We start from the raw sequence: 24,681 nt of genomic DNA, 5'->3' as shown, positions 1-24,681 counted from the left end.
CATACAGCACACAGGAACAGAGCTGAGGCTGTCAATCTGCTGGAGGTCCCTCCCCTGTCACCTTTGTGCTCTTAGTGTCAGGAAAACATCATAAGTGGCTCATGTATGATGTAGATAGCAGAGGAACGAGGCCGCAGACAAAAATGACACTTGGTGCTTTTAATTGAGAAAAGTATACGCTATAGAGCAGGGGTAGGCAACCTTTGAGAGATGGGATCTACTTGAATAACACTGATGAAGTCAAAGATCACCGGGCACAGTGCCCCCCCCCCCCAAAAAAAAAAACACAGTAGTGCCAACCTTTTTTTTACTCAGAACAAAAATAAACATTAAAGGAGAGTGCAGAGTTTAGGAGTGCTTTATGAAGAGAATGCAGGGTTTACCAATGTGTTACGCTCAGAATGAAGAGATCAGGAGTGAGTTGCGCTCAGAACGCAGAGATCAGGAGTGTGTTGCGCTCAGAATGCAGGGTTCAGGAGTGCATAGCGCTCACAAAGCAGGGTTCAGGAGTGCGTTGTGGTCAAAATGCAGGGAATTGGAGTGCGGTGCGTTCAGAATGCAGGGTTCAGGAGTGCGGTGCGTTCAGAATGCAGGGTTCAGGAGTAGGGATGAGCCAAACACCCCCTGGTTCGGTTCGCACCAGAACCTTCAAACGAACCGAAAATTTGCACGAACGTTAGAACCCCATTGAAGTCTATGGGACTCAAACGTTCCAAATCAAAAGTGCTAATTTTAAAGGCTAATTTGCATGGTATTGTCCTAAAAAGGGTTTGGGGACCCGGGTCCTGCCCCAGGGGACATGTATCAATGCAAAAAAAACTTTTAAAAACGGCCGTTTTTTCAGGAGCAGTGATTTTAATGATGCTTAAAGTGAAAAAAAAAAAGTGAAATATTCCTTTAAATATCATACCTGAGGGGTCTATAGTATGCCTGTAAAGTGGCGCGTGTTTCCCGTGCTTAGAACAGTCCCTGCACAAAATGAAATTTTTAAAGGAATAAAAGTAATTTAAAACTGCTTACGGCTTTAATGTAATGTCCGGTCCCGGTAATATGGATGAAAATGAGAGAGAAAAGTGAGACAAACGGCATGGGTACCCCCCCCCAACCCCCCCAAGTCCATTACCAGGCCCTTTGGGTCTTGTATGGATATTAAGGGGGACCCCGCAACCAAATTAAAAAAAGGAAAGGCGTGGGGCCCCAGGCCCACTGAACAGCAGTATACAGGCAGTGCAAACAAGACAGGGACTGTAGGTTTGTTGTTAAGTAGAATCTGTTTGTAATTTTGAACTGGTACATTTTTAAAGTGTAGCTCCAGCCAAAAAATATATTTTTAAGCTTTTTGGAAAACATAGGGAAGGGTTATCACCCCTGTGACATTTGTTTTGCCGTCTGTGCTCCTTTTCAGAAGATTTTACCTCACTTTCCCAATGACAAATGTTTTTCGACAATTTGGGGTTTTTAGTTAAACAAAGATTGGTGATAAAGCATCAGTGGAAAGGAGACACGGTTTTCCCATATTAACTCCTACAGGAGAGAATTTCCCTTCCTATGGGTAGATTTCATCTCACTTCCTGTTGTCTCCTTCCGTTTGCAAGTAGGAGTCATTTGTAAGTTGGATGTTTTAAATTAGGGGCCTGCCCTATATACTCTGCAGAAATTGTGGCCTTAGGTGTTGGTGTTGCCACAACACTGTAAGCCCTCACAGGGCCCTGCTGTGAAATATTAGATCAAGAATTGTAATTACATGCCCCTGTTGAACAGGGGCAGAAAAATTGGGCCTTTGGTGATGGTGGTGGTGCTGGTGCCACAACACTGTAAGTCCTCACAGTTACTCTTGGTGGGCGCTGGAACGGGCCCTGCTGTGAAATATTAGATCAAGAATTGTAATTACATGCACCTGTTGAACAGGGGCAGAAAAATTGGGCCTTTTGTGGTGGTGGTGCTGGTGCCACAACACTGTAAGTCCTCACAGTTACTCTTGGTGGGCGCAGAAACGGGCCCTCCTGTAAAATATTGCATCAAAAATTGTAATTACATGCCCCTGTTAAAGAGGGGCTGAAAAATTGGGCCTTAGGCACTGGTGCTGGTGCCACAAGACTGCAACCCCTCACAAATACTCTAGTTGAGTGCAGCAACGAACCCTCCTTGCAAAATATTGCATCAAAAATTGTAATTACACGCCCCTGTTAAACAGGGGCTGAAAAATTGGGCCTTAGCCACTGGTGGCGGCGCCCAGAACCAAAAATATTTTTACAAGCTATCAGCATGATCATTGAGGAGGAAGAGGATAGTCACTCAGCATAACAGGATAGTCACTCAACATCAGCATAGGCAGTCTTGAACAGATCTGATATTTTTTTAAAAATTATTCGGTTACATCAGCATCAGGTACTTGGTAGCTGGTGGTGATCCAAGACTGATTCATTTTTATGAAGGTCAGTCGATCGACCGAGTCGGTGGACAGGCGCACCCTGTGATCGGTTACAAAACCTCCAGCAGCACTGAATGTGCGTTCCGAAAAAACACTGGATGCAGGACAGGCCAGTAGCTCAATTGCATACTGTGCAAGCTCTGGCCAGTGATCCATCCTCAAGACCCAGTAACCCAGAGGATTTTCGGTGGGAAAGGTGTCCAAGTCTGATCTTGCCCCTAGGTATTCCTGCACCATGTAAAACAGACGCTGGCGATGGTTGCTGGAACCGATCATACCTTGGGGCTGCGGACTAAAAAATTGTCTGAACTCATCGGTCAGACGGCCACCTTCTCCACCGCTCCTTCTTTGACTGAAGCCTCAGCAACACGTTGTCCAGGAACAGGAGTTTGTAACCTCCCAGTCTCTGGGAACACGTTGCACAGGCCTTTCGGCAAGGCCTCCCAAAGATGTTTCATCCTCTGCTCCCTGTGCGTCGGCAAGATAAGGTCTGCAACCTTACCCTTGTAACGTGGATCAAGGAGGGTTGCCAGCCAGTATTGATCCCTCTCCTTGATACCACGAATACGAGGATCCTTCCGCAGGTTTTGCAGGATCAGGGAGGCCATGCAGCGTAGGTTTGCTGAGGCATTCGGTCCGGAGTCCTCTGGGTCACTAAGGACGACATGATCCGCAGCCACCTCCTCCCAGCCACGTACAAGTCCATGGGTTTCTTGGGACTGTAAATGATCCCTTAAAGACTGCTGCTGATGCTGAGTGCCAGGCTCCACCTCCATGCTGACCCAATCCTCCTCCTCCTCGTCCTCTTCCTGTGTGATCGGCGGGCACGCAGGAACACTGTCTGGATAAAGGGGGCCTTGAGAGCTAAGGAAGTCCTCCTCTTCCTGCCTCTGTTCTGCCTCAAGTGCCCTGTCCATTATTCCACGCAGCGTGTGCTCCAACAGGTGGACAAGAGGGACAGTGTCACTGATGCATGCACTGTCACTGCACACCATCCTCGTGGCCTCCTCAAATGGTGACAGGACAGTGCATGCATCCATGATCATGGCCCACTGGTGTGGGGAAAAAAAACAAGCTCCCATGACCCTCTCCTGGTGCCATAGTCGCACAGGTACTCATTGATGGCCCTCTGCTGCGTGTGCAGCCGATGCAGCATGGCCAACGTTGAGTTCCACCTGGTGGGCATGTCACAGATTAGGCGGTTCTTGGGCAGGTTAAATTCCTTTTGGAGGTCAGCCAGCCGAGCACTGGCAATATATGACCTGCAGAAATGCACACAGACTTTCCTGGCCTGCCTCAGGACATCCTGTAAGCCCAGGTACCTGCCCAAGAACCGCTGCACCATCAAGTTAAGGACGTGAGCCAAACAGGGCGCATGGGTCAGTTGTCTCTGTCGGAGGGCAGAGAGGAGATTGGTGCCATTGTCGCAAACCACCATACCTGCCTTAAGCTGGCGTGGCATCAACCACCTCTGAACCTGCCCCTGCAGAGCTGACAGAATCTCTGCCCCAGTGTGACTCCTGTCCCCCAAGCACACCAGCTCAAGCACCGCATGGCATCTTTTGGCCTGCGTGCTTGCATAGCCCCTTGAACGCCTACGGAGCATCGCTGGTTCCGAAGTCAAATCAGCACAGGGGTCTTCTTCAGCTCCGGGGTCTTCTTCCGACTTCGGGGGGTCTCCTTCCGACTTCTCCCGATGTTCGGCCTCTTCTCCCGGTGTTCTGCCTCCCGGCGGTCGACAGGTGGACTGCGATCGACGGGTTGCCGACCGCCACTATAGAGGGATATGCTTTTCATGTTCGAACTTTAAAACCACTTTAAATAGTGTTTTTAGTTTGTGGTGCTCAGATACAGTTAAGTTCCACTTTAATAAATCGAATGTGATTGTAAGGAAAATGTTTAATTAGAGTGTTACATACTGTAGAGCCTGCTCAACACATACATTCTCCTCTACCTGAAAATGTATTCTTCTGTCTTCAAAGCTTAAATCCATTAAATCCATTATGTCCAGACTCAGTGACTCCCAACATTTGAGTTAAATGAGACATCTGGTGTTTAGGAAGATTTTTATAGCTTGACGCTTCATTTAAATAGACGTCTAATTTTTTGACTTGTCACAAATTACCTGTGAGCCATCAAGTTGTCACAGACATCAGTGTAATGGCGTTCATTTGCTCTTAATAGCACATTCAATCCCAGAATGCACAGCTCTGCATTCATATGTCATTAATTAGAATTCTGGATCTCACAAACACATTTCCAGACTTCAGCAAACACATTGTAAACACAAGTGCCAAGGCTGCCTCTAAATATACAGGATTTCTAAAATATATGAAAAGGCTCAAACATTTACAAGCGTTCGGGTTGCTCAAGACCCCATTCACACAGGGGCAACACGACTCGCAGGTCGCCTCACCTCACTTGCGTCGCTCCCCTTAGAACGGTTCCATAGCACAGAACGGGAGGCGACTTGTCAGGCGACTAGGTCGCCTGACAAGTCGTCCCTGTGTGAATGGGCTCTTAAGGGACTCTGTCATGAAAGATTATGGAGACCGTCATTGTGGATCTCTCCGTTTAGGATGCTAGTTCCTTGGCTGTACTACTTATACTGACTTGGAATAGGGCAGACATTGGCAGGCAACAGACTTTTTTTTTTTTAAAAGGATACCAACAATGGCAGTGCGCATGCTTCTCTCATAACCAGTGGCGTAGCTATCACATCTGGCACCCGGGGCTGGCCATTTTTTTTGCACCCCCCCTAAGAAAAATGTGGCAATATAGCCAAAACTGTGGGTGTGGTCAGATTGCATCAACAATGGGAAGGGCTTAAATGGCCATATGCTCTAATGACTGTGCCACAAGCAAGTATGTAACAGACAGTACTAACCTCAGTATACTCATTTTAATTAAATAAAACTGTTCAATTGCATTTCCTTTACTACACACGGCTAACCTTCAAGTGACATTAAAGTCTTGTTTGTATTTTTTATTTTTTTTTAAAATAACAAACATGTTGTACTTTCCTGTTCTGTGCAGTGGTTTTGCACAGAGCAGCCCCGATCCTCCTCTTCTCTGGTCTCTCGCCAGCGCCCCTGGCCCCTCCCTCTCCCGGGTGACCCCACAGCAAGCAGCTTGCTATAGGGGCATCCAAGAAGGCGTATTCCCGCCCACTCCATCTCCTGATTGGCTCACTGGCTGTGATTGACTTTTGGCTCCCGCTGCTGTCAAAAGCCAATCAGGAGTGCGAGTTCCCAGAGAGACAATGCTCTCGTGGACATCATTGGATCGAGAGGGGGCTCAGGTAAGTATTAGGCAGGGCTGGGGGGGACTGCTGCACGCAGAAGGTTTTTTACCTTCATGCATAGAATGCACCTTGTGCCTTTACAACCACTTTAACAAAGCATGTGCTGTACTTAGAATGCAGTAGTCAGGAATAAGAAATGTAAAACAAAGTGAGGGGAATTTATCAAAACTGGTGCAGTCAGAATCTGGAACAGCTGCGCATGGCAACCAGCTTCTATCTTCAGATTGCTCAGCTTTGAAAATGAAAGCTATGAGCTGACTGGTTGCCATCCACAGCTATTATAATCATGAAATTATAATCTGAAAATTCCTCTTGGGAAATCACAACACCAAAGAGATTTCAAACTAATATAGTAATCAGAAAAATATATTAAAAAAAACAGTGATGTCCTTATATATTAAATGTGAATCAAACAGTGATGTCCATATAAATTAAATATGAATCAATATATGCATATAATCTTGACTGAAAATAGTCCCAAAGGAAAGCCCCTCAAAATAGCGCAACAAAGACTTGGTAGTGAAGATGAAAAAGACACCCCGCTCACAGTGATCCGCCACCACATAGATTTTGCGCTTACCACAAAGCAAGCAATAAAAGCCTGTATGCTGTCCAAGCAAGGGATGTCCAGCTGATGTTATAACTTGTCTGTATACAGCGTGGCTATGGAGGTACAGCAGGGAACCCAAACTCTCGAGCTCAAAGGCATGTGGATAAAGGAAAAATGGCCATAGTGTAAATCTGGTAGGACATTTTATTTAAAAAGGTAGAAAACTTACATAAAACAAGGTAAAAAACGGCAAATCGATGCCATCCACAGCTGCTCCAGTTTTGATAAATTCCCTTAAGGGCTCATTTAGACAGGCGCTGAGACAGGCCCAGTATGCTGAGCCACTTTTTGCTGCATCTGCATTCAACAGAAAGCTTCACCTATAGAAGTGTGTGCACAGATCCGAATGCAGACACTGCATTTGGATACATGCATCCCATCCTGTCTGCATGTCAAATTTTGAAATTGACTATGTCCATGTGGCTGCTGTGTCCCAATTTACTTTACTACATACATCTCAATGCTTCTGCTTTCTGCGCTGCCTCTGACTGCCTTCTGAGATGCCAGAGGTTGTTTTGAAATTCCCATTGACTATTATGGGGAGAAAAAGCAATGCCGACACAAGCAAAAACTGGTGTACCCAAGCCCAGATACCCGCCCCTATTCCCAACACAAAAGATTAAAACGACCAATTGCCCTAAAATGATTAAGTCTGCTGTTAATTTTCACTTATCCTAATGAACAGTCAAATCTTTTTTTTGGATCGGTATATCAATTAGCCTATCTATGGTTAGCTGCAAAAACAGCTCTTATTTCCCTCCAGTAACACATTAGCAGTTACAGAAAGCGTCCTTGTCCTTTTTCTTCTCTTTGAGTAACCACTACCACCACCATCGTGAGCACCACCACCAATTTCTGCTGAACTCTTCTAGCCATTGGTAACAAATTTCTGCACTATGATCCTTTTTAATCTTAGAGACAAACGAGCAGCTATGAGTGACGCTGTGATTGAAAAATGCCAAAAGAGCATAACAAGAATCAAAACACCATGAAGATTCAGATTAAGAGGATTAAATAATAACTTGTGTCATAGCATTGACCTCATGTTCCCTGCCTGCTGCTTTTTTTCACGTCTTTATGGTTTTTCACATTTGTATTCACATCAAGCCGTAAAGAAATGATTTCAGTGCTACTCTATTAAAAAAAATGCTTGATACTTTTTACAAGGCAAAGGGTTAGGTTTATGGATTAGAGATAGAGTCATGACCTGGTGGTCAAGGTTTGCGTTAAAGTGATTGTAAACCTCAGACATGAAATATGAACAAAGCGTATCCCTCTATACCAGGGGCTGACTTGTCAACTTTTGGCCCAGGGGGCTAGTACAACGCAGAGGCCCATGGTGCAGCGACTCAACACAACTCCCGCTCTCCCTCTTCCCTGTCTCCTTCTGACCCCATCCTGGGCTGAAGCTCTGCTCCAGGTACTCTCTAGCTCTGCTTACCGTGCAGGTCGGACTGGACAGCGTCTGCTGCACCACTCTGGGTTCCCCAACTGGGCAGCTGGGGGCACCTCGCTTGGGCCTGGCCCGGGGAAGAGAACCTTTGGTGGGGCACAGGACACAGCACGGACACAGTGTACACCATCCATGTTGGGGGGCAGCCTGTGCTCTGTCCTCATCCCACACTCAGTAGGACACTGGCAGGGACTTTTTACTCCCCTTCACCAGGAAGGCTTTAGGCATTGGTGTACTCAACCTATTGCATTAGTGTGTGCGCCCCAAAGCTCAAACACACACGCTTGTGCGTATGTGTGTGTGTATATATATATATATATATATATATATATATATATATATATATATTTTGTGAGAGCCCCTGTCTCGGTGAAAATGAGTGTAAAATGGACACAGGACTCTCAAAGAGGCAGTTTGAGAAATTCCAGCAGAAGATTGATGAGCAGAGAAAACTATGCTTCAAGTCTTCTCTGGATTTTGTAAGTCTGGATTGGGGCTGGAAACTTGAAGATTTCAAAGAGCAGGAGGGATGGAGTCTTCAGTCTTGTGTCCAGGCTTTCCAGAAGTTCTGCAGGTTGTGTGTGTGTGTCCAGGTGCACACACTCATTATAAGGCAGTTCTGAACACAGCTCAGGGGAGTTGGTGTTGGAGCAGTTGCTGCAGCCAGGAGGGAGGTGTGCTACCGTTTAGGAACCCAGGCAATATCCTTGAAATGGCACTGCATGTGGGAGAGGTTCCAGGTCAGTGGTCAGAGAGTTGGGCCAGCTGAGAGAGTCGGGGAGACCATAGCTTAGACAACTGGAAGAGAGAGTCCTGGGGACCAGAGGGGACCATGAGTCTTAGAGGAGCGTGAAACCTTGGAGTGTCAGGAGAACCCCTTCCTAGAGGCCAGGAGTGGGCCTGCGCAGCTTTGTACTGCGACCAAGGCTGAGTGGGCCTTGAGAAGCAGGTGGCTTGGCATTTTTGTTGTAATTTTTGGGAGAAGAACCCCTGTGTGGGCAACCCATGCATGTATGAACTTTTCATTTTTGTTACTTTCAATAAAAGTGGGCTACCATGCCCCCTTAAACTGAAGTTCCTGTTGGCTGTGAACTCACTGAAAACGCATCTACCACTGAGCTAGACATGCCCAAATATCACAATAAATATATATATATCAGAATACGATAATCACTGCTGGCAGCTTGACTTCTGTACAATCAGCCTGCCCAGAGGCGTAGCTTGAAGCTTGTGGGCTCCGATGCAAAAGTTGACCTGGCCCCCCACTACTTCCAACGTGCATGCAGATACATCCACCGCACGCCAAGATATTCAAAGTGGCTTAAGAGTTTTGAGTTCACAGAGTTCCTCTTTACATCAGAGGACAATGATTACCGCTAGAGAATCAGAGGACAGAGATTACCACTGGAGAATCAGAGGACAGGGACCCCTGGTAGGTCACTTGGCAGAGCTCTTTTCCCATCCCAGCACTGTATACAGCCCCCCCCCCACTACACAGGGCTGAAATCACATTCCTTTACACACAGTCTGTCAGTCTTCACAGGGTGTATCTGGCTTTTATGTTGCCCTTCTGACCTGTGAAATTCTCTGGTCGGAATGGCAGTGTAGTAAAGGAATGTGATTTCAGCCCTGCGGAGGAGGAACAGTATAGAGTGTTGTAATGAGAAAGGAGCTCAGCAGCTGGACATAGCATGCAGGGTGGAGGGGGTGGTTAGGGGGCTTTGGGGGGAGCAACTTAGATCTGGGAGAGCAAAGCCATGTGACACAAAATCTGGAGCCTGCAGCCCTTCGGGGGCCCCCTGAGGAGGTGTTAAGGGATTTGTTTTAGCAATTTCTGAAGGTTTCTCTGTCAGTGTTGGCAGGTGTTGGGGGAAGGTTACCTCCTGGAGGTGTGTGTCTTTACCCCAGTTGTCAGGGAAGTGGGGTAAGTAGACATCCCCGGGTGGGGGGGTACAGAGAATCCCAGCTGGTGACTAGGCGACACTGAGCAGTGTCATACCTCACCAGTGACATTCGTCCCATCGTGGCTACAGGACGGCACTCTCTTCCTCTTAACTCGCTGAGCTCGATTACCATTCCATGTTGCCAGCACACAGCACAGACACTTCCCCATCCTGGGATGTTCTCACCTCATACTCCTCTGCATTCAGGAAATGGCTCACAGCTTCTCCCCAGCCAATGGGAACAGAGGGGTGTGGACTGTGTAAGACAAAGTAGAAGCCCAGTAGTTGAGCGTGGGGCCCTAGGGCAGATTGGAGCTGGATTTTGTGGAGGATATGATAATATGACAGGGAGGCTGTGGGGCCCCCTGGAGCTAGGAACGGGGTTGCGATTGTGACCCATGCAAACCCTTATGCTATGCCCATGAGCCTGCCCATAGACGAACTGAAATTTCCTGCTGACCTGGCCAAATTCTAGTCTGTCTGTGGCCAGCCTTATAAAGACATGTACACAAACATGAAAGAAAGAGAGGGTGAGAGAGAAAAAAAGAAAGAAACAAAGAAAAAGCAGAGCCCCGCTTACATCAGAGTCCACAAAGTGCCCCCTGAAATAGAGAATTTTCACTTACACTGTAAGGGGGATTTTTGTGGACTCCAGAATGTAAAGGGGAACCCTGATTTAAGGGGAGCTCTGTTGTAAGGGGGAATGCTGTGGGCACTGGCGTAAAGGTGAACTCTGATGTAAGGGGGTCTCTGCTCACTAAAGCAAAGCCCCCCTTACATCAGAGTCCCTCTTACATTAGAGTACTCACTGGGAGGCAAGAAAGAGAAGGGAGGGAAGGGGAAACTTCACTCACAATGGATGGATGGATTGGCAGGCTGTACCTTTCCTCTTTTGGCTGCTGGGCTTCAAATTTCCATCTATGCGGGAGGAGGAGGGGGGAACTGTCAGTGCTGGCTCTGGGCTGTGAGCACTGGCGGTCTGACAGCTCTTTGCTTGCCGGTAGATATTCGGGTAAGCTGCAGCTGGGAGCAGGGGCTTTGGGGGACACACAGCAGCTCTGTAGCGAGGAAACAGGGGAAAAGGCTCAAGGCTCAGTATAGGAGCGGAGCGCTAGTGCCATGCTGGTGCAACTGTCTACTCTCACAGCCTGGCCACAGCCCCCCATGGTACAACTTTTTTACAGGCATCAGAATAGCCCAAGAGGCAGTTGCCCCCTTGCCCCTTTGCGTCAATCCATCCCTGTTCTATAGTGTGTACTTATCTCAATTAGGAGCACTAAGTGTCACTTTTGTCTGCTGCTTGTTCTTTGGCTATCTGCACGAATCACTTCTGATAGGTTTTCCTGACACCAAGAGAAAAATGATGACAGGGAGAGACAACCAGCAGATTAACAGCTTCAGCTCTGTTCCTGTGTACTGTGGGAAAGTTGCTGTGTCTCTTCCCTCCAATCAGCTGTCAGAGCTCTCCTCACTGAGCTCTGCAGAGTGTAAATTCAGCTCTCTTGCCCCCTTTTTCTGAACTCTCAGACACGCTTTATAATTAAGCACACTGAAAGGATATAGAGAAGAGAAGGCTGCAGATAGACAGGTACAAATTATGGAGGAGGATGTGTTTCATCTCTCTGTATATCACCTCAGGCCAGTCACTTTGCTGGGTATATGGAAGGGTTTACAACCACTTTCAGTTTTAGAGGATTAATAGGCTGTATTTTAAGGTTAGCGAAAAATAACGAAAAACATCCTGTTTGTCTCTAGAAAGCTGTATCTTGCCAGAAATCCAATGAGCTCCTAACTTACTGTAGTGAGCTCACAACGCCACAGCTGCACAGAAATCACAGACCTGCTTTACAGAGGTAAGGGAAAGAGCAGGTACTGTATTCTGTGGTCCAGCAGGGAAGAACCCAGTCAGGGTTGACAATGCTGCTTGATATTTCTGTGCAGAGGAGTTGTCAGCTCAATACCCATCTCAAAGTGGACCTGCACCCATGAATATGACTTCCTCTCCTCTACCTCCTATCATCTACCTCCTCTCCTCTCCCTCTTACCCAATGGAAAAAAAAAATGAAACAATAAAAACAGTTTTTTCATTTTTTACTTTTCATTTCCTGCAGTGCCGGAGCGACAAAGAAGAATTCTGGGCAGAGGAGGACAACGCTGAACTCCATCAACTAAGTGTGTGTTTTTTTATTTACATACAGGAACGATTACCAGAGACTAAAAATAAAACTTTTAGGTACAGTGAAGTTCCTCTTCGATTTTCAATTTCTTTTCAGTAATGAAATCCCAGAGCAATATCCTGCAAAAAATGTTTTACATTTGTACAGATGGTTACACCCAAAAACAAGCAGGCCTAGCTTGGGGCCTGTTTAAATTTACCTGTACTGACAAAACCTACAACACTACACTTTTAGCACCTACCTATGGTAGAGGGTGCTACATATGTATTCAGGAAATACAGGTATCCATTCATGAAATGTTATCTACCGCTTTAGGATCATTTGTGAAATGGCTCAGTGTTTAAAAATTTATTTTTTCAATTCACTAAAAAAACACTACTTAAATACCGCATGCACTATTTCTTGAAGTGATGTTGTATATTAGTAATGAAAACGTTTGGTATTTTAAAGCCGTCCTCAACAGCCAATGCATAACTGGTTGTTAAAGAGCCAGCACCTGCCGCATCCCTAACAACCATGACTCATCTGCTGTCAGTGGGATTCCCTGTTCACAGAAGAATGTAAACAAAAGAAAAGATGGCATAAAAAAAACAAAAAAAAAAAAACACAGAACACCACAACAGCATGGAGTCCCCCCAATCCAGGTCAGGCCCTTCGAGTCTGGTATGGATGTTAGAGGTAACCTCACCCCAATTTTTTTAAAAAAATTGGCATGAGGTCCCCCCCAAAAATCCATACCAGACCCCTATCCGAGCATGCAGCCCAGGAAAGTGTGGGGGGGTGGGAACGAGCAAGCACCCTCCGTATTGAACCATACAAAGCCACATGCCCTCAAACATAGGAGGTGCTTGGAGGGGTTTGGATTGCCCCCCAAAAGCACCTTGTCCTCATGGTGATGAGAACAAGGGCCTCTTCCCCACAAACCTGGCCTGGTGGTAGTGGGGGGTGATTTATCGGAATCTGGAAGCCCCCTTTAACAAGCCCACAGATCCCAGCTTCCCCGTGTGAATAAGTAGGAGGTACATAGTACTCCTACTCATTCACCCAAAAAAAATGGCCAAGGTATGAAAATCCAGAGCCAGTTTTTGACAAGTCCTTTATTAGAAAAAGGAAAACACAAAATGAATGTCCCCCAAAGTAAATCCAGCATCAATCACGATGAACGCTGGCTGCTGATACATGAGGTGAGAAGAAGAGCATTATCACAGGTCAGATCCCAAAAGAGCTTTACCTTTGTCAAAGTAAATGTCTTGTTTATTTTTACATGAGTGGATTAAGTGTTCCATCTGGTTCAGTTCAGTGAATTGACGTTCAACTAGGTTTTTGCAGAATTTACCAAACGTAAATACCATATAAACCTTTTGTGAATTGAGCTTTTCAATATCGCATGCAATATTTCTATACATGACCCAATTGAGCCCCATTATCTTTTGTGACAGATGTCCAAAAGATTTGTGATTAGATTTAGGGCTTATTTCCTCAATTTATATAGATATTGGAGGTAAAAGCAGCCAAAACATGATTTATTAGAGTACAGTCTGAAAGACTTTGTAATCTACTCACCTGATAAGCCTCTATTTTGGGGCTCACACGTCCGTGGTCTATGACCTGAGATGGGAGGAAGTGGAACTGGATGTCAGGATGTTCCACACCAGAAGCACTACGAATGAATCCACCAGTCTCCAAGTGCGATGTTGCTCCATCTCCTATATGCCAATGAACAAAAGAAAATTGCATTTTTCCATTTTTTTGTAATGCGTAATCATGAAAAGCAATTATTAATTTATTTTGTGAAACTATGTATCTAGAAATCCATCTGGCACTTTTTTTTCATTTAAGACAAATTTATGCTTTTTGCAACATTTGTATTTACCTAATGAAATGTATATTTAGACCTGGTTATAATAAAACTAAGACTTAGGTCTAAACTTAGGCTTGTGTCACACTGCTGTGCTGCAGTTTGGCCTCAGAGCAGGTGTTCCTGCGGTTTCCCATAAAAGTCACCAAAAGTCCTGTATTTTGTATCTTTGGTGCTCTTTCCGAAAAAGCACAATCTAATAGAAAGTCTATAGGAAACCATGGGTACACAAACATAACATAACTTTAAAAATTCCACCTAAATCTAAAAGATAAAACTGTATTGAGTTAATAAATAAAGTTATGTGTGTAAATGAGGTCTTGGGGCTCATTCACATAGGTGCTGTGGCCTGTACAGTGTAAATCAATGTTTTTCTTTTTCTAATGTGGCTGGAGCTGTGTGCAGGCAGGCAGCCTATGTTACACTATGGGGACGCAGCAGCTGCAGGTCCTAATTTGGCAGGCGTGTGGATGCAGGTGTATGGCTTCCAAACACTGACAGTGTCTATTTGGGGTCACTCACCCACACCTGCACAATTAGCAAATTAGGACCTGTGGCTGTGTTCACCTGTGGCTGTGTTCGTACAGCTGCTTCATCCTCATAGGGTAACAGGTGGCTCCAGCCTCCAGCAAACCACTAATTCACACTGTATGGGCCAGAGAACTTGTGTGAATGAGCCCTTAGTTTTTTTTGTTGTTTTTTTTATCATTATTGTTTTAGAATTTTTAAAAATATTTTTTCACAATTTGTTATTACTTTTTACATGGAATTAAGGACACAGATTTTTCATTTTATTTCTCTGCAGCACTCCAGTTGAATGAACAGGAGACAGAAGCTTCTGTTCATCCATAAACCGAAGTATAGTAAACACAGTTTACAATGCTTCAGTTATGCATGGACAAAGGAGTGATCGGTACCGATCACTCACTGTATCCATTCAGAAAAGGACATATTTACCAGCCCCTTCGACTGCTCTCTATTCTGACACATCTCATTGTGTTCCCGGCTTCACTCTCAGCAGCCGGCGGGAGAGGGAAGCCGGCAAAGCTGTGGGAGGGAGGCCTGGGCATGCAGGGGACACACACATTGGAATTAGAAGTGGGCAAGACAGGAAGGGAGATCAGTGTGGCAGGGCAGGGGGCAAATACAGAACTATGCCTTGTGTCTGTGTCTCTCCCTGCAGCAGCTGAAAACGGGCGGGAGGAAGAGTGAGAGAAACCGTCTTTCAGCTGCTGCAGAGATGGATACAGACACATGGCATCATTCTGTAAATGTCAGATCTTTTACCCTGCTAGACAGAGCTGTTCTGTGTGGCAAAGCTGAATAAATCTCAGGACTGCCACATGAAACAGATCCCTTAAATGAGATAATAAAATGCATGGTAAATCAAGAGAAGAGTAATAGTGTATGGAGTACTAGAGTGTAACTGGAAGGAATGGGAAGGGTCTTACTTGAACCAGGTGAGGACGGTAGAGGGATCATGATTAAAGATGACAGACAAAACTAATGTAAATACGAGCACACTATGACTGGCACACCGAAAGTGGAAGTGCAGTCATACATAAGCCAGAGGGTTTGTGGGGGCAATTGGTAGAGGCAGGACAAGGCTGGCGTAGGATGGAGGAGATGTGAAAGTGGTGGGAATGTGTGAACAAGAATCAGACAGATACCGGGGTGGAATGGGTATGTGAATGATGGACAGATGGAAATATAAATCATGTAGTGAGAGATGAGGACGAAGTTAGATGGGCAGACTGGTGGAGGCGGAATAAGGAAATTCAGGCGAGATATATGAACATAGTGGGGAAATATGGGCAGAGATATGACAGATTCATGAAAGCTAGTATATAGTGAATGGATAAAGTGATGTGGGACAAAGCCCCTGTACATGATACAAAGGTCAAAATTCAAGAAAATCTCATCCTATTCGGGACCATTGGGGGGTAAGCCAAAGTTCACGCTTACCTGTGAACTTCCACATCCATTCTAGGCCAATCTTCAGCATCTTGAGAGGTTTTTGTGCTCCGTATAAAGTGATGGGTTTGGTGCACATCTGCTGAATGTAAACTTCCAGGTGGTCCTGAAGATTCTGTCCCACACCTACAGTAAAACAATAATATAAACCAGGGGTCTCCAAACTTTCTAAGCAAAGGGCCAGTTTACTGTCCTTCAGACTTTAGGGGGGCCAGACTGTGGCCATTGGGAGCAGAAAAAGTCCCATCAGTGGAGGGGGGGGGGGGTTAAATGCCTTATTGTTTGTTTCAGTGGAAGTAACTGTGCCTCATCATTGGCATTAGTGGGGGGAATTGTGCTCTATTGTTGGTGTCACTGGGAAAAATTGTGCCCCATCATTGGGCCCAATTGCTTGTGTCATTGGGAGAAATTGTGCCCCATCGTTGGTGTCATTGGTCCCCATTGTTGGTCTCATTGAGAGGAATTATGGCCCCAAGGGTAAGGCTGGGTAAAAGCAAGCAAAGGGCGGCATCTGGCCACCGGGCCACAGTTTGGAGATCACTGATATAAACCACCCTGCTGCAGTGACCATGCAATGTATGAAGACGGGTCATTTACAAGCTGGAGAGGACATGAGGTGGAGGATAGAAATACACCGAGGGACATTTAAGAAAACTTAAACTGTTATGAAAATGTACATATCAGTGTATTTTTCAAAAGAGCTACTTGCCCCAGACCAAGGTACTTTTACACATATTTTCTGAAACTGCAAATATCTAAAACCTATATAGCAACAGTCAGTCACCAAAATCGAACAATTAATGGGCAAAACAATTTCTTTAACACCTCAGATGTGCTTAATTATTTGCGCCTATACCAGATTTACCCACCCCTTGCAGTAGATTGATTCATACCCTTTTCAGCTCCATCCAATGGACAATAGCATTTAACTTGCGTTTCCTGGCCACAAATAATAAACAGAATGGAACAGATTAAACTTTCAGAGCGTATCCATCATACACTATTTGATACCTTACAATTTTTTAAAAAAAAGTGGATCCCTTGGGACGTACCATTACGTTAATACTTTTCCATATGTCAACTATCTCACTCACTATTGTAAACTGATATAAACCTACAATACTTCAGTAATCTCATACTCTGTTTTTCTTACTGAGAGAGTACCATTTGATACTGAAACATTTTACTTGGTATAGACATTACATTTTTTTTATTATACTGTTAATATTCAACTTCTATATGACCTCTTCCATATGGACACATACTCTATGCCACATGTGGCAAACAGAAGGCCACGGGCTGAATCCAGCCCACAAGGCCATTTCATGTGATCCTCACACCTCTCCTGTGGCTGTGGCACCCCCCTCGCCTCTGCCCCTACCTGGTCTCAGCAGTCGGCACAGAGAGGATTACAGAACTCCTCCTACAGATCCTGTGCCTCGCTATACAGCTGCAGGAACCCCTTGCCTCTACCTCCCCTGGTCTCAGCATTCAGCAGACTCCAGCAGCTAACTCCAGCCCTCCTCTGATCCTGACCCTGCATTTTCTGCATCTCAGCTCTGCCCCAGCTTCTTCACGGCAGCAGCACAAGGTAAGGGGGGTGCACTGTGATGTGAGAGAGGGTGGGGGATTCTTGACTTCTAATAGTGGGCGGGCTCTTGACATCTGATCTAAGGGGGGTGGGGTGCCCTGGACATCTGTTTATAATTATTATAAGAATAATACAATTATATGTCAATTGAAAAGGAGGGCCCCACACCGTTGGTATCATCCACAAGAAACTTTATTGGGGACTGCTCAAACAGAACACCATTGCAGAACCATGTTCTGTCTGCGCAGTTTCCAATAAAGTTTCTTGTGGACGATACCAGTGGTGGTGTGGGACCCTCCTTTTCAGACTTGCACCATCTGCTACAGGAGTGCGAGTGGGCTCTGTGCCGGAGTTCACCTGCCCTTCACAGCTTAAGTCTTAAAGGAAAAGTTCACCTTTTTGGGCAGAATTTCAGTTTTCATAAGTAATAGAAAAAATTTCCAATGCCATTTCTGGCCCAGCCATCCCAATGATGCTTTTCTCTCACTTATCTTATCAACAGGTGGTTTAAAATCTTGCTTTTATTTGAATTTTTACAATTATTTTCAGATTCCATCACTTCCTGTAGATCATCACTCAGCATTCACTTCCTGTAGGTAATCTCCCAGAAGCCTTCACTTCCTTGTTGCATCAAAGTAGAGGATGTGATAGCAGACATCTCAAGTCTCCCGCGAGGTGTGGGAAACTCCCGCATTTCTGCAGCGGCTCCCGCACACCCGCAAGCACCTCCCGATCTCCCGGGAATGATCGGTGCGGGGAACATCTGTGAAGACCGATTTTGTCCCCGCAGACGTCTCTACAAACAGCTTCCCCATCAACACTAAACAATCTGTCCTTGTAATTAGGGCTCCGGCTGGCGGCCATTTTGTGATGGACCAAATTGCATTGATTTTAATGGGAGAATTCTCAAACGCTAGAGAACAAACGTTCTTCTTGTTTTGAGTATATATATATATATATATATATATATATATATATATATATATATATATATATATACATACACACACACACACACACACAGTTTGTTTATTTGTTATGTTTTTTACTTTTTTTCAGAGCAGATATATATATATATATATAATCTGCTTTGAAGTAAAAAAATGAACAAGTGTATATGCTGACATCTCACCAAAGCCCCCCAAAAATATGAAAAAAAATTGTAAAAAAATTCAAAAAAATTAAAAAGTGTAAAAAAATAAAATAAAAAACTACTGACACCACTCTCCCCTTCCCTACAAACACTGTCCACTACCCCAACCCCCCCCCCCCAAAAAAAAACATTGTGAAAAAAAATTATAAAACAAATTAAAAAATTAAAAAAATCAATTATTAATACAATACAAATTAAAATGTGTCCTATTCCATAGTTCTGGTAAATCTAAAAAGTAATTGTACAGAGATTGTCCATCAGATTGCATAGTGTATGGCCACCTTTCTACAAGTACATAGGAGTGGGTGGACGGTTGTCAGGCCCCGTTCACATCTCCACGTAGTGAAAACTCACATTCCTGCACATGCTTTTTGTAGGTGTTTTTACTTGTCTCGCAAAGGGCAGCCCATTCACTTGAATGAGCTGCCCTACGCGCAACAATGACCCCAGAGAAGCTCTAGAACTTTTGGAGCATGGTTTCCGCAGTTTTTGGTGCGTTTGTTGCACAAACAACACAACACAAACACGATGCACATTTGCAGCATTTCTGAAATGCATGGCAAAGAGTGCATTTTCTGTTCAGTTTGCCATGTGTTTGGTAATGTACAGATGTGAATGGAGCTTGATTGTTCTTGTGTAAACACACCAATTTCATTTCTAGTCCCCATTCACACCTAGAGTAGTGGGAACGCATGTTTTCTGGCTAGTTTTTCCAGTGCGCTACATGTTGATTTCAATGTTGCGCTACATGTTGCAAAGTAACTCATGGGACATTTTGGCGTGGTGCAAGTTTCACTTTTTTTTTTTTTAATTACTGCATTTGTCACTGCATTTGTTATGGCATTTGTCACCAAATTTGTTTGCTTCTTCGTTTGGTGTGCCGTTAAATAATGACACTGAAAGCACAACTAGGTAATTTTAGGTGTATAAATGTGGCCATACACTATACAAACTGATTGTAAAATCTCTGTAAATCTCCTTTAGATTTACCAAAACTATGAAGTAGGAGGAGACACCATCTATCCAATCACTCTGTATCCAATCAGGCAAACTCTTGCGCTACATCAGGGGTGTCCCGTGGGCTGCATGCCGCCTCAGGGAGTTTAGCATGCAGCCTGAGCCCATCTGAAGGAACGCTGGGGAAGCCAGGCAAATGTACACATGGAGAGATGTGAAAACCTGGGTGAAGGTGTGCTAATGAGATCAGCTGGTAAACTCCTTCCTGTGTCTTACTGGTTTCTCTGTCTATATACCAGGGAGTCTCTGAAGCTAAGAAATATAGCAAGAGCTAAGGTAAGGCCTTATTCTCTAAATCAAAGAAAACTTGTATTTTTCTGCAACCGATGTACAGTAAATGGTAAATTGGTACATAGGGGAGCTGGGTTTTAGAAAAAAAAAGGTGAACTTAGCTTTTAAGTTATTATTAAAACCAGAAATCGAATGCAGAGGAAATTTAATATGATAAAGAGTAGATACTTTTATATAGTCTTACAGATACAACCAGAGCTTTGAGGGCAACCATAATGCTGATGCGGCCCACAATTAAATTTAGTTTGAAACCCCTGCTTTAAAGTAAGGAATAATTTTGCCAGAAATGCACCAGAAATTATGTGCACTGAACCAAAGTACCACAATAAGAGAATCTCACACACACACACACACACAATTGTACCATGTAATACCTGGAAGGTGAGCGATAACTGGGATTCCCAATTTGGTGAGCTCCGAGGCATTTCCAATTCCAGATAGCATGAGAAGTTGGGGAGAGTTTATGGCTCCACCACTCAGTATTACTTCTTTGCTAGCAAATGCCTGGTAAAATAATATTTTTCATCTTAGAATATAAAAAAAAAACACTTCTAAGGCAGAACAACAATTTTACTGAAGTGAAATTGTAGATTTGTAAAAATGTAATCTCCTCTGGGTGAAAATTTTGATCGATGTTATTGTAAATCTTTACCTGTTATGGAGATTTTTTTGAGCTTTTTCCAAAACTAGAAAGGCTCTGACTTTACTATAACTACCTTATCCGTCTCAGTGTTCTAAAAATAAAAGCTGCAATCTCAGCATATTGTTATCAATGCAGAACTCTGAATCAGGGCCAAATGCGTAATGTATAACAAATGTGGATGAATTGGGTACTGCTAACAGTTTCCCCCCTTAAATTTTCTAAAATAAAAAAAAATGTAAAATTTTTTTTTTGGATTATTACCTTTTTTTTGTGTCCATTTTGGACATACTCCACTCCAGTGGCTCGTAGTCCTTGGAAAAGTACTTTAGTGACTAGAGTCTTCTCCTTTACAGAAACATTAGGACGGGACATTGCAGGGCGCAGATAGGCGCTGGCCGTACTCCATCTCTGACCTCAACAATAAGATTCATATTAGACCGAAGAGTTATATGGACAATAGAGGTGTACACATGTTCAATCTTAATATAACTTGGTGTTTAATCTCTTACCTTTGTATATAGTCATATCCATCCAACCAACTCCTTCTTGTTGATAGCCATTCATATCCTCAGTAAAGGGGTAGCCTGCTTGCTTGGCTGCTTCAATAAATGTGTTGTGAAGACTATGGTTGGTCTTTCCTCTTGAGACATGCAGTGGTCCATTGCCTCCTCTGTAGTCATCAGGTCCAAGTTCATGGGTCTGGGCCTTCTTGAAGTATGGCAAACAATGAGCATAATCCCAACCAGTTGCACCTTGGGCACTCCACCGATTATAGTCCTCTGCATGTCCTCGAATATAAACCATGGCATTCAATGAGGAAGAGCCACCCCAAACTCTGCCTCTAGGCCAATACATCACCCTGTTGTCCATGTGTTTCTGGGGTTCAGTGTGATAAGCCCAGTTGAATTTATCATCACATAGATTATACATCAAAGCAGCTGGCATGTGTATCTTCCATGACAACCTTTTACAGCCAAAGATCAGATCTTTGGGTCCTGCTTCTAAAACCAGGACAGTATTGTCAAGATTTTCAGACAGTCTGCTGGCCAATACACAACCTGCTGAACCAGCTCCAATGATGATGTAGCTAAATGAATCCTTGTTATTGGAGGGTTGGGTAGAGAATGGGCTGAGATTTAATGTATGCGATTTCAGTCCAGTAAGTAAGCCATTGGAATTAGTTATTTTGTTGGCTGCATATATGGAAATGTTTTTAAGCACCAAAGTCATCTTATATGGTGTATATGCTAAAAAAATAAATATAGATATTAGTGGAGCAGAAACTCATGTTTGAAGCAAGGTAACAACATGATCAACTATACAAACAGAACTGCCTATGTGAAATAAGCAAATATTCACTCTGTGGATAGAGTGAGAAAGTTTAAAAACCCCTGTTTTTTTTTTTTTTTTTTTGTAGCCCCATTAGGGTCATTTTTTTTACACATTTCCACGCTTTCTGACACTGTAACAACTTTGTCACCAGGACAGGAAATGAGCAGGAATCTTTATTGGTGATACTGACATCACTATAAAGCTAAGTGAGATTTTAGCTTTTCCCTACACTACTAAAAAAAAATGTAATGGGGCATCATAGAGCAAAGAAAAGGGCTCTCTGATGCCGCGTACACACGGTCGGACTTTTCGGCTACAAAAGTCCGACAGCCCGTCCGGCAGACTTTCAACGGACTTTTGGCGGACTTTTGGCGGACTTGCGGCAGACTTTCTAACGAACGGACTTGCCTACATACGATCACACAAAAGTCTGACGGATTCGTGCGTGATGACGTACACCGGACTAAAATAAGGAAGTTGATATATTTGATTATATTGCATAAAGGCAAAGGCAGACAAAACTGTGTCTACAGAATGCTTCAAATGAAATTCATTACAAGGTCATTATATACACATACAATTATTACATCACCTCCTAGTTAAATCAGAACTAAAGTCAAAACTTTTTTTTTTTCAGGGGAAGTTATTGACCCATCAGGTTTATTTTTATTTTTTTTTACCATCTTTGTCCCAAAGGGAAGATTTTCCCCAGCTTCCTGTCCCATGGCCAGAACAGGAAATCCCTCTAAATTGGGAACTCCTGGATGTCACCAGGGTCACCAGAACTAGCGATTTCCCCTCCCCTTTCCTGTTCTGGTGACAATGCAAAAATTTGGGATTTTCTTTTACTCCCAGCGATAATGGTAAACAGGACAAATAGAGAGACTGAATCTCCCTAAAGTGGACACAGACATCAATAAAAACCTGACAGGGGTTTCCAATACCTCCCTATCTAAAACATGTTTTTGCTTTAGTTATACTTGAACAATAAAAATATACCGTACAATATAATAAAACTAAAAAAAAAAAAAATAAAGTTTGGCTTTACCTAAAGACGTATCCAAGCCACTTGGCACAGTAGGCAATCCATACAGAAATAAATGATGTTATCACTCACCTCAAATGTGCTTCCATGGGTGGTGTTTGAGACAGATAAGATGTGGATTATAGCGATTCAGAGATCTCCTTTTGCTTCCAAAAAAAAAAAAAAAAAGTGGACCAGCTACAACTAGCAGAACTATATACTTTTGTTTCATTTGAAGAGCGGTTTTATTTGGTAATTTTTTGTGGTCTAAAGTTTTTAGTGTTAGGGACAGTTCCCTCCAGAATGTGGTGTGGGAAACCCACAATCCATGTGTGTTTCCTGCACTGCGTTCAAAACGCGCTGCAGTTGCATTCTGCATCGGGTATCAGTGTTAACCTAATGACATCCCAAACACAGGATGCAAATGCAGTTTGTTTGCCTGCACCAGGTTGCATGGTACAGTAGTACCATGCAATCCGGTTACTGTGCGTTTTTTAAAGTAGTGCATGCACTACTTTGTTGCGGTCCGGCGTGATTTCAGCCTATTTAAATGAATGTGCTTAAATCACACTGCACCCGGATCGCATGTGAATTGCACAGGATTGCACAGCACTGCGAAAGTCAAGGTGTGAACTGGCCTTTAGGCTTCATTCACACTGCGCAATTTGGAATCGCGGGCAAAATTGCAGCTATTCTGCCTGCAATCCCAAACTGCTGCACAACGAGCTCTTGGGTACCATTACATACCTCCCAACATTTGAGATGGGAATGAGGGACACCTATTACCAAACGTATGTAGGCATAGGACACGCCCCCTGCCACACCCCTTCAGAGGTGAATTAACCAAAAAAAAGTTAATTAAATCCACAGGGGCTTTTTTTTTTACCACTACTATTCCTTTATATTGGCTTTTAAAATGTACAAATGCAGCAATTTAGAAATTGGATGAAAGGTTTAGCACTGGGAAACACTTTTTGAAAGATAAAAAGTGCATTTTATATACAGCTATATAGATCAGACCAAAATGAGGGACAAATGAGAAGGATGAGGGACAGAGGGACATTGCTCCAGTTCAGGGACAGTCCCTCCAAATCAGGGACAGTTGGGAGCTATGCCATTATCACACTTTTCAAAATTGCATGCAACTTGTCACCTGAAAAAGAGCAGGAGCTTCTTTTTGGGTGACAAACCCACGTAGGACAGCCCATTCAAGTGACACCAAATATTGTATGTAAATTGCTAAAAAGAAAAATTAATAAATACAATTCGCAAACCAGAATGCTTGTTCCTGTTATGTGAAAGTGTGAACTGGGTCTCACTTTTTTGGAATAATGTTTATTACTGTGGAAACTGAGCAGATGTTTTTGAGAATTTTTTTTGGAGAATCTACAGCGACTGCACTTCCAAATGTACTTTCAAGTGCACTTGTAGTGAAAACTGGATTTGTCTTTCGTAAATAACCCCCACTAGGTAATAAAGCCAGGATCAGAATGACAGTACTGGAGCCTGTAGCTTTAAAGCAGAACTAAAGTCTCTGAACAATGAACTGCTAGGTAGAGTTTTCTGTTGGCAGAAGTGACATGCAAAGTCCCTTCTGCTGAAAAATATTTTCCTATTTTGTGTACACTGGCTGCACTGAGAATGGAGTCGAGTGCCGGGATGATATAACTCCAGCACGCATGCACAGGAGTACATGATCTACAGCTGCTCAATGACAGTGGCTGTGGGCATAGACACTTAAAGCAAAGTTCCACCCAAAAATGTACCCTGTTTTTAGACGCACCCAGCTCCCACTTCCTCCCCTGGCTCCGGGGCGCCGGAAGGAAGATCCCCCCCCCTCTGCAATCTTCTGGGACACATCACCGTTCCCAGAAGATTGC

General features: G+C 43.9%; 1 protein-coding gene across 1 annotated transcript in view; it reads right to left on the bottom strand.

The window, feature by feature from the left end:
- CHDH (choline dehydrogenase) overlaps positions 1-24,681 on the bottom strand; it is a 54,940-nt gene that overhangs the window by 15,758 nt on the left and 14,501 nt on the right. Inside the window, exons 2-6 of the mRNA XM_073592289.1 lie at positions 20,955-21,692; positions 20,707-20,858; positions 20,177-20,306; positions 15,742-15,876; positions 13,482-13,624 (exon numbers count right to left, since the gene is read on the bottom strand). Of these exons, the coding sequence (XP_073448390.1) occupies positions 13,482-13,624; positions 15,742-15,876; positions 20,177-20,306; positions 20,707-20,858; positions 20,955-21,675 (1,281 nt within the window). The 5' untranslated portion in view covers positions 21,676-21,692. The remainder of the gene's footprint in view (positions 1-13,481; positions 13,625-15,741; positions 15,877-20,176; positions 20,307-20,706; positions 20,859-20,954; positions 21,693-24,681) is intronic.

Source organism: Aquarana catesbeiana, linkage group LG07 (genome assembly GCF_042186555.1).
Source record: "Aquarana catesbeiana isolate 2022-GZ linkage group LG07, ASM4218655v1, whole genome shotgun sequence".
In the NCBI taxonomy this organism is placed as follows: domain Eukaryota; kingdom Metazoa; phylum Chordata; class Amphibia; order Anura; family Ranidae; genus Aquarana; species Aquarana catesbeiana.
The sequence above is the reverse complement of the archived record's forward strand: the minus strand, read 5'-3'. Positions and strand labels throughout refer to the sequence as shown.